The 17,931-nt window shown below is 42.6% G+C and overlaps 1 protein-coding gene across 1 annotated transcript in view; it reads left to right on the plus strand.

Annotated features, from left to right (window-relative positions):
• LOC144761652 (two pore calcium channel protein 1-like) overlaps positions 1-17,931 on the plus strand; it is a 603,295-nt gene that overhangs the window by 510,623 nt on the left and 74,741 nt on the right. Inside the window, exon 15 of the mRNA XM_078646942.1 lies at positions 8,650-8,869. Within this exon, the coding sequence (XP_078503068.1) occupies positions 8,650-8,869 (220 nt within the window). The remainder of the gene's footprint in view (positions 1-8,649; positions 8,870-17,931) is intronic.

The following is a 17,931-nucleotide window of genomic DNA, read 5'->3' on the forward strand; positions in this document are numbered from 1 at the left end:
CCACTGGTCAAGGAAAGTGCGCAGCACTTGGAGGGTCCGGGGGCTATTAACGCGGGCAAACCAGAGATGACTAAAGGGTCCCCAACCCTGGAGGACTACGTAATGAAATCACATAGTCAGGTAGTGGTCAGAAGAAAGAGGAAAGCAAGACCAGGCCCAATAACTGGCCACTCCAAAAAGCAGAGGACCACTGCCCATCCATTTACTCGTGCCAGCAACCTAACAGCTCCAAGCTCTATGCAGGTTGAGTCAGCACCAGCTTCTATTTATAGCAGGAAAGAAGGAGAAACAATACCGGGCTGGGATGGAGAACTAGATCAAGTAAAATCTGTAGTGCGATCTGCTATTGCCCCTCTACTGGATAGGCTGCATGACATGGAAGGGGCATTGAGGGACCTGTCATCCAAAATTGTGCCTCTGCCGGCACTCCCAGCTCTTAAGCAGCGATTTGGCAAGTGTGGCCTAATGCTGGGAACAGTGAAAACATGCCACCAATACCACCACTAATCGAGTGGATCAGATTGTCCAGCCATCGCTGGTGCCTGTTGTTCCACCTGTTTCATCTGTAAATTCATTGACGCCAGCCATACTGCCTGAGTGCCCATCTACAATTTGCAGGGCCCCTAATGGCAGGGAGGAACCGATCCAAGAAGAGGCTAGTAGAGGTGGTAGGTGGTTTCCACAGGAAAACATGACACTTCCGTCAGCGTCGGCGTCTGCCTAAACTTGACCTATCCCCAGATTGCTGCTCTTACGTGGCAGTTTTGGATGGGGTACTATCACTGTCACAGGATAAACAGGAGACACACTGGGAACTGAAGAACAGAGTCTGCCAGTGGCTAACATGGAATACCAAATTTGCCATTACAGAGTATGGCGATTTCCTATTAGTAAGGAGAGTTGGATGGATCGGTCACACCTCGAAAACCATTGAAAGGGACTGTGTGATAATAAACTACATATATCCAGGTGTAGCGCACTGGTTGATTAAAACTGGATGTAGACTGGGCGAGTCGGATGCTCCAATCAGAATTGTTCTGCTTGGGTTCTTTTACAGACCGATTCCACCTAGTCAGTTGGGTAGAGGAAGGTTAGTGAGCCGACAACCCAACACTGCAGGAGATTATGCTGTCCCAACTAGTAACAGATTTACATTGTTATCTATTTTGGACAATAATGATTGACTTTCTTCTAATGGTGTAAGAGACATGGCCAGGGGCCTAGTAGATGTTACAGAGTATGCCTCGATGCCCGTAAAGGAAATTACAGTGCCCTTTCTACAGGGGTGATCCATAAGCAACCAAAGTTACTTATCCACCCACACAAGGGACTTCAGAACCTATTGTGCCCATCCCCTTACCGTGGTGTGATTTTATTGAACTATATGATGTTTTTCTTTTCCCAGAGACTTTGTCCCTGCTCCCCCGGTATCAAACAGAATATGCAAATGTTTACAAGGCAGCCACATCCATAGGGGCAGGCAGGCCTTCAGTGGGCCTTACACTGTGGGTCGAAACCACCATATTAGGCCTGTGGAAGGAGATTATAATGAACTCCACCGACATCATATGCCTTGGCCTGGCTGTTCACTTGGATGTGATATTTTATATATATATAATGTATCCTGCTGACCCTTCAGGGATAATATGAAATCCATTGTTAAAGTTTGTCTGAATGAGCATTTAGCTTTACTCCCAGCTCCAGGAACGAAAATAATAGGGGGTGATTTTAACTGTCAATACAAACCATTAAGTGTAGAAAGTCTTGCCCTGATTGCAGATGAGGACTTTATCTGGTCCAAACTGGAATTGAAAAGTCCCCCTTCAAGAAATGATCACCCTTAGCAGTCCAAATCAATTCCCTCACACTAAGGGGATTTGAGCTTGTAATGGCAGGTCAGTCTCTGATAACACAGGGAACCACACGTTTAATAGGGTTAATCAGACCAGCCAAATTGATTATATAATGTTAGATGTCAAGCTTTGGCCATTCTTGGTGGATATAGCAGTCCTACCATGATCGGACAGTGACCACAATGCCCTGACCCTGATGCTAACCTTTCCCATTAGTATACAACATAGCACCTTGGAGGAGCCCCTTGAGAGAAGGCTGACAGTCACTAGCAATAGCCGTAGAGTCAAATCGAACACATTAAAAGGTTCTCAGGAGTCTATTAGTGAGCGCTGTAGGATGGTTGCTACAGTCACGGAGGGCATGTTATCTTTGATTTGTGAGGAGAATGCCCCTCAGTCATATGGGGCATAACTGAGAACCACAGCCGGGTGTACACGTTTCTGAGGAACTTTTTTCCAGTTAAAACATGGTACTTAGTGGAAAGGAAGAAACCCAAAATGGTTTACTAAAGTTGTCTGGAAATTGAGTCTGCTCTGATCCTTACGATGAGAGAGCAACAGTCTATTGATTCAGGCCACCAGACGGTGTTATAAATTAGCGCTATTGAGGTCCAAAAAGGAATGGGAGCAAGGAATATTGAGAGGCTGTCCTAGATGCTGCCAAACCGAATGACCAACACTCATTCTGGAACCTGGTAGTAACAGGTAGCAGGGATGGGTACAGCACCATTGAAACTAACATTGCAACAAGAGATTGGGTGGCACACTATTCCAGTTTGTATACCCAGAAGGGAGATCAGCAAGAGAGCATGGGGAGACAGTTGGGCCTTGGGGAAATCTGCATCATCTATGCACAAGAAGAGGCATCCAAGAATATAAGTAGAAGAAATAACCTCGGCAATCAGTGGAATAGTCCCCAATAAAGCCCCATGGCCAGACAAAATCCCTGGTGACTTATTCCTGCGTGAGAAACCTCTTTGGAGTGCTTATTTTGCAGTGTTGTTTGCAGCGATTCTGAAGGGGGTACCAATTCCACACACTTGGGCGGGGGCTGAAATAATCCCCATTTTTAAAAAGGGCTCAAGCACCTTGCCTGCAAACTATCGACCAATAAGCCTTATTGCAAAAGGTCTTTAGCAAGGTGATCCTGGGCAGATTAAAGGATTGGCTAGATGACAACGAGATTTTGACACCCCTCCAAGCGGCTTAAGAGTCCACAAGTACAATTGAGCAAGTGTTCCATTTACAAATGTTGTACTGGAAGATAGTTACAATGGGAGGAGGCGACTTTACGTCGTGTTCCTAGACTTACTCTCTGCCTTTGACCAAGAGCAATGCTTTGGCAGGTCCTCTCCAAGATGGAGGCCTCAAGATATTTGTTAGACATAAAAGTTAGGCTGCTTTATAATAACTATGCGCAGGACACGCTGGCGCAGGTGGACTAACGGATCCCTTCCTTGTAACTAGAGGAGTCAGACAGGGGGGTATTGGCCCCCACGCTGTTTATACTCTACATCAATGGCCTTGTCAAATTCCTGGATCAGTGTGATAACCATGAGCACAGAATAGCAAACATGAGGGTTCCTACCCTCATGTTTGCTGATCACACCTTCCAGGTCTCCAAAACCCCCATGGGACTCCATATGCTATTGGACCAGTTTGATTGTTTCTGCCAAATGAGGGGTCTGGAGATCAATGTGAGCAAAATCAAGTACATGGTCCTGAATGCTCAACCAGGGCTCATTCCCTTTAGCAGGGACCCCAGTGGAACGCATGTGTACAGTTGTGTATCTAGGCTTCACTCTGATCGAACATCTGAGGTGGCAAGCTTACATAATGTAGCGACGATTAAAAATGAAGCAAGTAATGGGTGGTGGCTTAAAGATGGTGTGCATCTCACTGTATCGACCTATCCTGCCAGGCATTCAGATCTATAAACCTAAGGCCTTGGGGATAGCTGTCTATGGTGCCGAGCTGTCGGGTCATCTGGGCGCGACCTTATTGGCAATGGTGGAAAATCGCTTCATGCACCATTTGGTGGATGTACCTGTAAGCACTCCTTTGCTTCAACTTAGGCTGGACTTTGCGGTTAGAAACGCTCTGACAGACTTGCATTGCGTCCCTTACTTTACTGGACTAGGATCTGGGCTACCCCGGAGTTATCAGCCTATCGACAAGGGTTAGAGGAACTTTTCTCACATGGGGGCTCTTGCAGAATTCCATGGCTAAAGCATTTGAAAAGTACACTGTCAGAGATTGGTCTTTGTGGTCTATGGAGTGCCCCGGACCAGGCAGGCCCCATTTTCAAATCGCTTATCAAGACTACATATTGACAACATAGAGATGGTCACCTACACATAGTCGAGCCATGGCTCTTTAACAAATGCCTTTCTTACAGTTAAGGACTCTTTCAAGCAGGAGGACTTTCTGGATGAAATAGAACCCCCTCTAGCTAGGCGACTGTACTTGCAATTCCAGTATGGAAACTTGCCACTCCAGACATTCACTGCCAAGTGGGAGTGCACGTCACAGGTCAATGAGTCGCAGTGCTCATCCTGTTGGGACCGAAAAGAAACTATTGAACACATTATCTTCTTTTGTCCAACCTATGTGACTCATAGGAGGTGCTGGATATTCCCGCTCTGTCGAAATGTGGGAATTAGGGAACACAATGAATCACCCAGGATTTGGAGACACAATACAAGTAGATCAATAGGTTTTGCTCTCTCTCATTTTCTGATGGGTGTGTGGAAAGTAAGGCACAAGATGAGCTCATCCCATGGAAATTTGTGTAGAGGCGATCTGTAAAACAGGTATTGAAATAACAGAAGAAGAATAGGATGTGCAATACTTATTTGTAGATCATAGGAACCCTTTTAGATTATTTCTATATTTTAACCATTAGTGGCTGACCATCTATTTTGCTGTGTGCAACTTGTGTATAGCTTGATGTGCAGTTATAGGTCTAGCTGGCTATGCTATAATGTTAAGGAAAAAATTCAGACAGGGAGATATCGGGTATTTCTTGATGTATTGCATAAAACTACCCTGTTGCTGGATCCTACCTAATAGTAAGGAGTCTTTGGCTATCCTACAACATTGCATTTTTTATATCGTATATCTTTACTTGGTTTTATTGTGTGTTTTTTCTATCTCATGTGCTATAATGGCTTACAGCCGAAACAAACGTTTTATTGATTGATGGATTGCATTAAGAGAGATTTCTAAATATTCGAATTTCTATGTATTATTTGTACAAATAATCATAAGCCCGTGAATAAATGGAAATTAAAATCAGTTCAGCCTTAAGCAGTAATATGTGCTAATGTCTGACTCAAAAGATTTACTGTTGCACCCGTGAAATTGACTTCATATTTATTTTATTTACTTTTCTGAGTAATCAAGCATTTTTTAATTATTAGTATGTGGTTCTTTATAGGAGTTCTTTGCCTGATTTAAAATGAATACAGGCATATTAGATACACATTAATTGCTTTTTACTCACTTCTCCTTAGAGAAAAAAACATTTAGAACCAGATCAGCATTACACTCTACCTGTCTGCATTGCTTTCACTGTAGATAATTCGTCCAAACATGTATAATACCAGGCATCGTTAGATTTTTAAGCATTCAATTGTGATTTAATTTCTTATGTGAATTACACATTTCTATATTTTAGAACAATACTTGTTCATCCAACATAATTATCCTGTTTATGCATTCATTGTGTTTTACTTTCTTGACAACCCCTTTTGACCTGTGTATTGCACTGTAAGCCATTCACTATGTTTCAATGTATGGCACTCTTTGTGCCTGTGATTAAAGTAAAACATACAGGGTAGTGACATTGACAGGCTTTTGGCCAACAGATGACTTCACAGGATATGATGTAATCTGTTCTACTACCTCTGGGTGATAATTAACATAGTACATCATCTTTTAAAAGGGTGATCTACTTCTCCCTTCCATCAGCCATGGCCTTTTTCCTACACATTTATGGTGAATTCTCCATCACACATTTCCTAAGGGTTGGCTAAGCTAGTGTGGTTCGCCCCTCTGACAAAATGTGTATCATTGCTGTGTCAAGACATAGATAATAGTGCTGATTAGCAAAAAAAATTGTTGTACAAAATGAATAAAGCAATTACTGGTAATCTTTATTACCATGAATCATAGTCCTCTCGTACTAGTCCTAATGTGAGGAGCCCGCCTCCCACAGATGACTTTAGCAACATAAAAACTAAAAGAATGGCAGGCCTCTCCTTATGTCGACAGATGAACCCATAAGTACAGCTCCAACGTCGCCTCCCACCTCTAGTATGTAATATGTAATAATCTATACCCTTTAGAGGTGGAACTCAATGGGGCGGGTGAATAAACTGTCCTGGAACATGGAGGACTATGATTCAGGGTAATAAAGATTACTGGTAAGTAATTGTTTTATTGCCCATCATCAGTCCTCCCCGTCCCAGTCCTAACATATTGTTGGGATCTACCAAGCACAAAAATATGCACCGAAATAAAGATAGATGCTCATGAGCAAATTTAATTGGAACATACAACAATTACTTCATTGCTGTATCACAGACCACTAAGCCAAAAGTTCTTCTTAGAAGACTAGGTCAAGTCTAGTCTGTAATATGAAATAAATGTCTGAGAGGTTCACCATGTGGCACTACCTGCCTCAGCCCAAAAAGCTGAAATCTCCCTTGTTATTCAAGCTTGGACCTCAAGGTGGGGATTGATACTTTCTTCCACCTGTTGGCTATCACAAATGACACAAACACGATTTAGAAAGCCAAAAGAATGTTGTCTTCCCTAAACTTTTGAGAAACCTCTTCTCACATCCAAATATGACAGAATCTCAGGTCCTGAAGGCGATTTTAAAACTGGAAGGACTATCTTCGAGGATGAATGGTATTTGAAATGTACTTTAGGAATAAACTTGGCATCCATCCTTAAAAATACCCTGTCATCGGAAGGACACACCACTTTGTCTTTGGCAATGTGGAGAGTTAGGTACACTCTTCCATACCCTATGGCAATGTCTGGAGATTGCGCAGTATTGGAGAGCGGTGATGCACACGCTCTCACAGGTGACAACGGTCACGATTCTCCCAGAGCCGAAACGCTGCCTTCTTAATATGTGGGAGCCCACAGACTTAAATAATACAGATCAGGACTGGGTAACACTGGGCATGACATTGGCGAAGCGGAATGTAGCGCAACACTGGGGATCTAGGTAAACTCACCAGTGGTGTAATGACATGGCTGTAGAAATGGTGGCGGAAAAGTCTGTCTACACTCATCGATGGTGCCCCAAGAAATAGATAAGGGTATGAGGAAAATGGAATACCTACCGTGGGACTATATGTGAACCCCCGCATGAAGATTCTATGTCAGATATTAGTGAATAATTATGCTATAACTTGTACAGTTTGAGACATGTGGTACAATTGTTTATTAGGTACTGTAACTCATACAGGTCAGTCTCCAGTGTTTATATGCAACATTGAAAGTTTATATAACCTGCTGTGCCTTCTTGTATGCACCGTAATATTCGATTATATTGAACCTTATTGTTATATTTTAAATGCCAATAAAAAATATTAAAAAATAAATAACATATCCTGTCACAGAAAAACATTAAGTCCGGATAACAGATTAGTGAGGCAGAAAGTTCTTCTAATCCTCTGGTGGATGTAAAGGCGAAATGAAAGGCTATTTTTGATGACAACCACTGTAAACTAGCTTTTTCCAAAGCTCAAATGTAGGCCCTTGGAGACCCTTACGAACCTTAGACAAATCCCATGTTATGTTCTGTTATGTTATGTTATGTTATGTTAAGCGTGCTTGCGCATGGCTTTCCCGCAACGGGGCGTCCCAGCGCTCGCGGACAAAAACCAGGAAAGGTGAGGCAGGGCAGAAAAGGACATGTTGGCACTGCATTGTGAATAGCCAGATTCTTGAGTCTAAAACTCCTGAGCAGGAGACTTACTTAGAACAGTAAAAAACGAAACTCCTCAGATGGGGCTCTGTATGCTCCTATCACAGCACCTGGGCAGTTAGGGTACCTGGAGGTAACACTTTTAAGAATCCATTCTTCAAACATTCTTTAATTTAGAAAGGATTTATGGAGTTAAAGTTTGCCGACCTCCCGTCAGACCAGGACTGGAGAGGTTCCCAGTATATTTTATATATTTTCAAAGTAGAATTCTTCCTAGTCTCTTCGATGTCTTTAGCCTCAAGTTTGTGAAGTTACCGACAGAGCAGCATCTGAGCAACCTCCTCTGGTTCTGAGCAAATCACTTCCCCCTTCCTGTGCCCAAAAATGAATGCAATCTTGTGTAATCTAATTGGTGCTCATAAAGTTCTCCAATAGTTTCAGGTCAAGGACACACTGAAACTGCACACAAAAAATCCCAATTTCTCTAAACCTACGCTCTCAATTCTTATACCATTAGGTTCAACCATTTGAGAACCTAGAACACAAGGTTGGGAGACTGAAGGGGAGGACACCATATGTTTTTTAAACCTGGGCATGGTCAGATCGCTGTAAAAAAATTCGAATGAAGGAGTGCTTCTACATTGTCTGAGTTAATATTTTAGGGTCCTGAATAACCCCTTTTCACCAGAACTTTCCCAGAACCTTTTCCTGTGAATAAAAGTGAATTGTATGGAAGTGTGCTCAAAACAATTTGCATGACCTTTCAATATTTGCAAACAATTGATTTATGTAAACATGTTGTTTCTTGCTACTGCTGTCCACCCAAATTGAATGCTTGTTTCCCTGCAGGCAATATACTACGTATTCGCTATTATTGGGATGGAAGCTTTCAAAGGAAAAATCACTTTTTTTGAAGAGAACTCCAAAGAACCTCAAGCTGAATACTGTGGTAACCCAGCTTTGCGTGACTCTGCATTCGCCAAAAGCAAATACTGCAGAAATAACTTCAATGACTTGGGATCTGCCTTCATTGTTCTGTTGGAGCTAACTGTTGTCAACCAGTGGCATGATATCCTTTCTCAGTGCAGTGTTGTGTGTTGATTATAGGTAGCAGTATTCTGTTACCGAAGTTGAATCATGTTTGTTGTTAATAATAGGGAGCCTGATGTACAAAGTACTGGTCACAAAATACTGGATACAAATTGCAACAAGTATATTTGTATCTAGTGTTGAACTTTGTGACCATACTATGTATTAATAAGTTGGTTCGCAAAATTCTTATGCAATTTGATTTGCAATCCAACCTACCTCATGAATATTCATGAAGAAGGTCGCTAATCGTGACTTAGTCTGATTATATGTCATCTCCGTGATGGTGGCCTGCTGGGGTCAGCACACCACTGTGTCCGTGCTTGCATTTAAATAAAGGAAACCTTTTAAAATGCATTTAGTTTTGCATAAAAGAAGATGGCCAACGTAAAAAAAAACAAAAAAACAATAGCACTTTATTTAAAAAGTTTGTTTGAAAGTTGCCAGTGGTTTGTTGGACAACTGTCTGACCTCCAACAATTGTTGTTTTTTTTCCAGTTCAAATAATCTCTATTGCGGTCATAGACCATAAAAGATGCAAGCATATAATCGATAAAAAACATCATTTAAGACAATGTACATCAGCATTAAAAAGAAATACTAAGATGGAGATCATAAAAGCTAAAAAGGTAGATAAAAACGAAGTACAAAAGTTAAAAAGGTAAAAGGAGGAACAACAAGGACAGATACTAAGCAAACAAGACACATATAGGGCACCTAAAATGGGCTAGGGATAACAGTTTCATCGGGAGATGTTATTAATGAATGACCAGCGCCTACGCCACATGGCGAGCAAGAAGTGGGAAACTGAGAATACCACAGGAGGAGAAGTCTCACATTTCAGGATTCTGAATGCCTGATGGTAACGTTTAAACCCCAGATTTCTACATAGTTGGACAAGCCAACGCTGCCTGATAGGCTTGTAATATGGGCAGAAAAAGAAGACATGGGGCTTGGTTTCCTCCTGTTCGCCACATGCTGGACAATTTAGTAGCCTAGTTTGGGACCATGTATGAGAGAATACCCTAAGTGGTAATGTGCCATGCCTAAATTGTACATAGAGTTTCCTTGCTGGACTGGGCAAAATCATATCCAAAAAGGGCTCCAGCCTATACTCCTCTTTAATACTAAGAAACTCTATGGTTAAAGGACCCAGCGTAGAGTTGCTAAGAATATCCTTTGTCTGGTGGTTACGATAAATTCTCACCAGGTTAGCACGTGACATCTCTGCGCAGGCTACTTCAGGATTGCTCCAAAACTCTAAATTACCCAGCCTCTTGCTCTCATTTTTTATGTAAGCGAACCACTGGAGTTTTTCTGTCCCAGGCAGGCCCATAAGTTCTTTAACTTCTGATCTAAAGTGCTTCAGTTCTGTGGTGACCCACAGTCTACGCCAGTATGTTAATGAGCGTAGGCAGATTTCTTCATCTACTGGTCGAATTCCTAGATCCATTCTCAGTGGAACAAGGGGAGTACTGGCTGGAAGAGCCAATAGGGATCCTAAAAACAGTTTTCTGACTTGAGAATGTATTCTGATGAAGAGTGCCCCCACAGTTCCGCCCCATAGATTATAGCTCCTCTGGCTTGGGCTTTATACATTTCAAGAATAAAGGCAACTGGTTTAGAGGTGGATTCCCTGTGCAATTTTAGGACACCCCCCGATATCTGCGCCAGCCTAAATTTAGCCTTAGCAATCTGGGGGCCCCATTCCATACTGTCTGTAAGGGTGACACCCAGATATTCGAATACCGTTACCCTTTCCAGAGTAGTGCCATTTAAGGAGGGGTTGGGACGGGTGGTCTTGGGTGGATTACAGACCATATACTTTGTCTTTAGCGTGTTAATTTCTAGCCCCCTTTTCTTACAAAAACTGGCAAAACTGTCTAGAGCACGCAGTATTCCCATCGGCGATTTCTACAATAGAAGGGTGTCGTCGGCAAACATCAGTGCCACTACCTGTTCATTTCCTATTTTTGGGGCTGAAGAACCGGGTTTTCAAGTACCCAGCGGCGTCAGGGACACGCCCAGAGTCCTCTAGGTTCCCTTGCCTTGGTATACAGAGACACGGAATACTTCTTGGTGGCGTCGGAGATTAAATTTATTAGCTGCAGCTAGTAGCAGAAATCCCAGTAATACAGCACGATGTACAACTCAAGAAACTGCTCAATTTTACTAAGGCAAGACATCCCTATTTATACACAAAAAGGTACATTTAAAATGCACACCCCTGCACCAAAATTCAACCAATAGAAAGTACATGACATCACACAGCATCATACAGTAAAGCTCAATTTACAGTGTCCCAACCCACAAGTTAATATTTAGGCATATCTAAAATATTAATCTAACCTTTAATTGAAAGCGTAACCCATGAAATGAAGGAAAAAATAAAGAAAAGTAGTTTCAGATAATGTGCAAGATTAACAAAGACGTAAAGAAATGTAAAAGTTAACAAATGTCTTGAATAGTGATTGGAAAAAGTAAATAACGATCTTGCAGGGAAATTGGCTTGGCAGGGTCAATTCCTAGGTGAAAGGCCAGCTTCTAAAATTAACTCCAGCGCACGAAGAAATCCTTGGTTAATGTGTATATGTGATTCGACTGTTTGGCTCACAAACTAACTTCTGAAGCCTACATAAAAAGTAACACTAGATGGCAGTCACGACACATAGCAAAAACCCAAGTTTCAGAAAAGAAAGTCTTTGAGGAAAGAATACATTTAGATGTTGTTTAAGATAACACATGCGCAAGGAAACTTAATGGTTAAAAAGATCCTAATCAGTAATTGAAAAACTTAGACAACCATCAGCTAGGGAAATTAGTTTTACAGAAAGGTCAGTTCCAGGTGAAAAGGGTTACTCTCTGCAGTTCATTCAGAGACAGAGAAACCCAAATTAATATATGCACGAAAAGCCACTTGTTCGCTGGGCCCACAGCACTGGCCTACGTAAGGGCAAGATGAAAATGCAGACAGGTTTGAGAATTTCAGAACCACAGACCCTCCTTTTGCCATTACGTAGGCAATAACCTAAACTCATGTCAATCTGAATCTAGGTCTATATCTATTCTCATCAGGTCATCAAGGTGTTGCTGTAACATCATCTTATTATCCTTCACTTCTCTCGGAACTGGTCTTCTCACACAGATCATAGCACAAAGACTACAAATGGCGGGACCACACTGGATGCATAAACAACACGAGAAAAGGATAGCTAACGCCATACCAAGGAACGTCAGAATCTTCCATCCCCATTTGGACAATGACTCCCATAACCATCCCATCAATGACCAGTCTCCTTCGTCCACATGAATAGACTCAGAGATCTTATGTAGTCTAGAGATGGCTTGGTACACTGTCGGGGCATTATCTGGTATGAAAACGCAGCAACTAGATCTAATCAATTTGCACACCCCACCTCTATCTGCAAGTATAATATCTAAAACAAAACGGTTCTGTAATGTCATAAGGCGATCCGCTTGAAGCGCAGCTGTAATATTGCTAAGGGCACCTGCAGTCTCATTTATAGTGGCCTCAACCACTCTCGTAAGCTGACGAATATTCCTACTATTAGCCATAGGACCCCAAAAGGGTAGGAAATCCTTAAAGAAGTCTCCAGCTTCTTGTGCGACAGTATCTTTCGCATCGATTACACCTCTACCATATCTTGTCTTATGGTAGTCGAAAACAGCAGTGTATGTAGGGGGAAGCAAAAATGCCACATAACATGTGCCAGAAAAATCAGATGGCAACCATGTGTATGCTCTATCATGACAAACAAAATACGTGCCTTTAGCTGGCACGAACGGAGGGGATTTCTGGGACGTATAAACGTATGTGTGAACACACACACTCTTACCAAGCTGAGCTCTTGGATTCTGACCATTACCTTGCAAACAAAGATGACCTCGGTGGGGTACAATCCAAATAGGAGGAGACCTTCGCTGCCTTTCTTTCTCCGTCAAGCTAGCACTATATGTCGTTTTATTCCAACCGACATATGCTCGCACCTCATCTCTAGGGATAGCGTTATACGCATCGATATCTCTAATCATATCAACTATTCCCCGTATCAAGGCATTATTACTTGCATTGTCTTTGACGGAACGTACAGGAGAGGCTTCATTCCCATAGATAAACATTGATTGGAGTGCCCAAACTGACCCGTTAGGCGAAAAAGGCAAAACCAAATATGGCATTCCCTTATCTGTAGTATGTGGCATAAGACCACACACCCAACAATTCGTGGTATTTATGACTAGCTGATGCTGATGCAACATCTGTATAAACGAATTGTTCACACATTCTGATCTTCGTGTCTGTTCATGTTCAGGTAACGTATGAAACTCATGTGAAGAAACAGTAGAAAAAGAAAGAGTAGGTTGAGAAGTTGGTGCAGACGTCAATTGTGTAGGAGAAACAAACCAGAATATAGTAGCTAATAGAATACATAAAAGTATTAAAATAGATAAAGCTATACCACACTTAGAGAACAACATTCTGTAATATTGGTTTTTCATCTCTTGCTTTTTATCGTCATTCCTCAATACAATCTCCATTTTCTAATGTCGCTCACGCAATCTTGATAGAGTACTTCAGCTGTGATTATTAGCAGGTCATAGGGACACTGCAAGTCCTGCAGACCTACTGCCACTACTCAGGTCACAAACTGAACCGTTGGTACTCCTACGTGACCCTGCAACTGGCAAATGGTAACCAATCAAAAATTTAACAGAAAACCATAATACAATTTCAGAAAAAGCAAGAGAAAAAGAAAAACAAAAGTCAAATGCAAAATACTTGAAGAAATTGTCTCTTTTTGGTCTCAGTGTGGGAAAAAATAAAATAAATGTAATGTTCAAAGTCCCTTTATTTATATCGAGATCGGAGGTTGTAACGTGATTTAGTCGGCACACTTTGGTCGGTAAACAAAAGTTCAGGTTCGGTAGTGTCCAATCTCAAACGTGGAGGAACAGCTTCTTGCAGTACATTGTCATCCTCGCGTTCTGACCGTGTCCATGTCAAATGAGCATCACTAAAAGGATCAAACCTAGGAGTTTTTTCACATTCTGAATCGGCTATACCTTCCCTCACCCACTTGTCATATGTTAAGGGCAATGGAACCTTTTTTGTATGGGTGGCATGCACCCAGTTTTTCTTGCCAGCTACTCTAACAGCAGTTCGAGTCACTAACAAAACTAAATGCGGTCCAGCCCACCTCGGCTCCAAATTCTTTGTTCGTTGAAAATTCTTCGTAAGAATGTAGTCGCCGGGTTGAATTGTGTGTCCTGGATCCGCAGTTGCTGTTGGTAGACTGTCATAGACCTGTTGGTGGAGAACACGTAATTTAGCAGTCAAGTCATGTAAGTAATCCACCAACACAGGGTACTCAATACTGCTGTATTCTTTAGGACGAGGCACACCCCAAACATTTGCAGGACGACCAAACACAATTTCATACGGACTAAGTCCCACTCGAGAATGCACAGTCGTCCTTGTTGACAAAAGAGCCAACGGCAAGGCATCCGCCCATGTAAGGCCAGTGCTTCCTTGTACCTTAGCTAATTTCAGCTTCAAGGTACCATTGTAACATTCAACAAGTCCAGCAGACTGGGGGTGATTCGCTGCATGGAACTTCTGATTTATTCCTAATCCAGCACATACTTTCTTCATAATTTGACCCACAAATTCACTCCCATTGTCTGACCATACGATTCTCGGCAAACCATACCTAGGGAAGTACTCTCTCAGCAAAACCTTGGCTGTAGACAAGGCAGTATTATCCTTTAGGGGGTAGGCCTCTATCCACCTGGAAAAGGCACAAACAACCACAAGGACATACTTCAAATTGTTGCATCTCTCCCTATGTATATAATCTAGCTGTATCACCTCAAACGGATACGTAGGAGGAGCAAAATGACCAGCTGGAGTTGGAGTTCCCTTACCAGGATTATACTTCAAACAAATCATACAATGTTTCACCACGTTCTCTGCACATTTCGGGATTCCAGCATTCTGCCAAACTGGAGCCAACAACTTGCATATTCCCTTCGAATTTATGTGGGCCATTCCATGAGCCATTGTAACCACTGGGAGCACATACGCATCCGGCAACAGCCATCGCTGGTGTTCTGACAACTCAACCCAACAACCTGTTGAATCCAACATACCCGTAGTTTCTCTCCAAACACTCACTTCTTTCTCAGTTGCTTCAGCCTGAATCATTTTCACACTTTCTATTGTGTCTTCACACATTCCACCAGCCATAACCCAATTAGCTGGGCCTGCAACATACATACGGCTCATCATGTCTTTCGCCGTTTCCTTCGCAACTTCATCCGCAAACGCATTCCCTCGATCAACATCGTCCACAACTTTCTTATGCGCACTACACTTCACAATTGCAATCTGCTTCGGGAGAGTGAGAGATTCCAAAAGTTCATTCACCAACTGCCCATGCTGTATTTTGGTTCCGTGCGAAGTAAGGAACCCACGCTCTCTCCACAAACGCCCAAAACTATGGGCAACTCCAAACGCGTACTGGCTGTCGGTGTAAACATTCACTCGCTTTCCTTCTGAGAACACACACCCTCTAGTCAATGCGATTAATTCTGCTGCTTGCGTGCGTGGTATGCGTGCTGTCTCAACAACTGTATGTAAAGTTGTAATAGCATACGCTGCAGTCGTTTCACCATTCGGAAGCTTAAAACACGAACCATCCACCCATAGGGTACCATCAACATTCGTAAGGGGAGTATCCCTTAGGTCAACTCTAGCTTTCGTTTCTTCCTCTGTACGAAGAAAACAATCATGCTTTTCTTGAGGATCCGTCTCTGTAGAGATTGGTAACAACGTGGCTGGATTCAGCACATTACATCGTTTGATGTGAACATGGCTAGCCAACAGTGTCAGCTCGTAACCTGAAAGACGTGCACTAGTAAGGTGCTGTGTCTTAGTCCTGTTTAATAAGGTATCCACTGCATGTGGGACCATTACAATCAACGTATTGTCCAATACCAAACCAGCAGACTGTCGGATAGAAACAGCCGCTGCAGCTGTAGCTCTCAGACAACTCGGCAACGCCTTAGCAACTGGGTCTAACGTAGAGGAGAAATACGCGCATGGATGTTGCTTGTCCCCAAACGTCTGTGTCAACACTGACAACGCACAACCTTCTCTCTCGTGCACGCACAACGTGAAAGGCTTACTATAGTCTGGAGTACCCAACACAGGAGCCGAACACCCGTAGTTCAGAAAAACTTTTCTGACATTCGTCAGACCAAGGAAGAGGATGCGGAGTATCTTTCAGAGTCAATGCTAACAAAGGTTTCGCCAACAGTGGAAAATTGGGGATCCACTGTCTACAATACGATGTAATACCTAAAAAGGCACGCACTTCTCTCTGTGTGGATGGTACATTCATTTGCACAATCGCTTGAATTCGTTCTGGGGTCAATCTCCTTCCCTCCTTCGACAAGAGATGACCTAAGTAGGTCACTTCTTGGCGACAATACTGTAACTTTGAAGGTGACACTTTATGATGAAGGTCAGACAAATACCGCAACAAAGAAAGAGTAGCCTCTTTACAAATCTGTTCATCATCAGCAGTAACCAACAAGTCATCAACGTACTGAATAAGAGTAGCACCAACAGGTAACACAAAACCATCAAGCTGAGTTTTCAACGCCTGACTATAGATGGAGGGACTTTCACAATAACCTTGGGGAGCTCTCTTGAACCGGAAGCTTCGGCCTCCTAATGAGAAGCCAAAAATATCCCTGCTCTCCTCAGCAATAGGAATACTGAAGAAAGCATTCTTCAAATCGATGACAGAAAACCAAGCTGCCGAAGCAGGAATCAAAGTCAACAAAGCAGTGATATCAGGTACCACAGGAAACTGTGGCACGACTATCTTGTTTACCTCTCGAAGGTCAATCACAAACCGATACACAGGTGGCTGAGAAGCATCAGTACGTTTAAGGATAGGCAAAACAGGACTGTTACAAACATTACCTCTCGTTTCCTCAACTACACCCTTCTCAACCAGATCATAAACAATCGCTAAAAGAGCTCTCTCACCATCACTCGAGATCTTGTATTGGGGAATACGAGGTAGCCTAGCATTCGATTTAAGTGTGACAACATAAGGTGGAATTTGCAAAAGACCAACATCATTTGGACCTGTAGCCCAAAGTGTATCAGGAAGCGAACGTAATTCCAGTGGCAAACAATCCTTAGACAAATACATTGGAGAAATCACTTTCCTACCAAGGGTAAGTTGTACTCCTGAAGGAGAACAATGTAATGTCGCATACAATCTTTTCAGCAAGTCCAAACCCAACAGGTTCTCACCACAACCAGTCGTTAAAATAAGTGGAGCTTCCAATTCACAAGGGCCAATCGAAAGGGACAAAGGACTAGAAACCGGATTACGAACTGGGAAGCGCCTGAAAATCCTACTGAAACATTGGTCAAGCCAGACAAAGGTGCGCCAGGAAGTTTAGAGTGCATAATAGAACTCTTCATCGCACCAGTATCCAAAAGAAAAGGTTCTACCACACCTGATGTATTCACTTCAACATAAGGTCCACTCTGGTCTACTGGAACTGACACTACTCCCTCACTTTGTCCTTGGCTGTCCTAGTTATCATTATAACCAGAACTCTCACCTTCGACATAGTAATCCTCAACATAATACTGGGCAGACTGACCACTCGGAACATTCTGTCTGTCAAAATAATTTACAGAATTCTGTAGGGAAGAGGAACGCTCAGTCTGAGAGATCACACCACGTCCCCTACCCCTAGGAGCTTGCTGAAAACTACCACGACCTCTTTGACCAGATACACCATTCGCACGCTGTAACAAAGCCGGGCAACTATTCTTGTAATGACCTTCCTCTCTGCAATAAGCACACTGATTAGGGCCAGGAAAGAATCGCTGTACATAAGGCTCGGGCTTCTGTAACAATCTCTGAAATTGTGGAGGTTGCTGAAACTTAGGCTGATTCTGACGAGGCGGATAAGCTTGCTGCAAAAGAACTT

This window comes from Lissotriton helveticus, chromosome 6 (assembly GCF_964261635.1).
Source record: "Lissotriton helveticus chromosome 6, aLisHel1.1, whole genome shotgun sequence".
Classification (NCBI taxonomy): domain Eukaryota; kingdom Metazoa; phylum Chordata; class Amphibia; order Caudata; family Salamandridae; genus Lissotriton; species Lissotriton helveticus.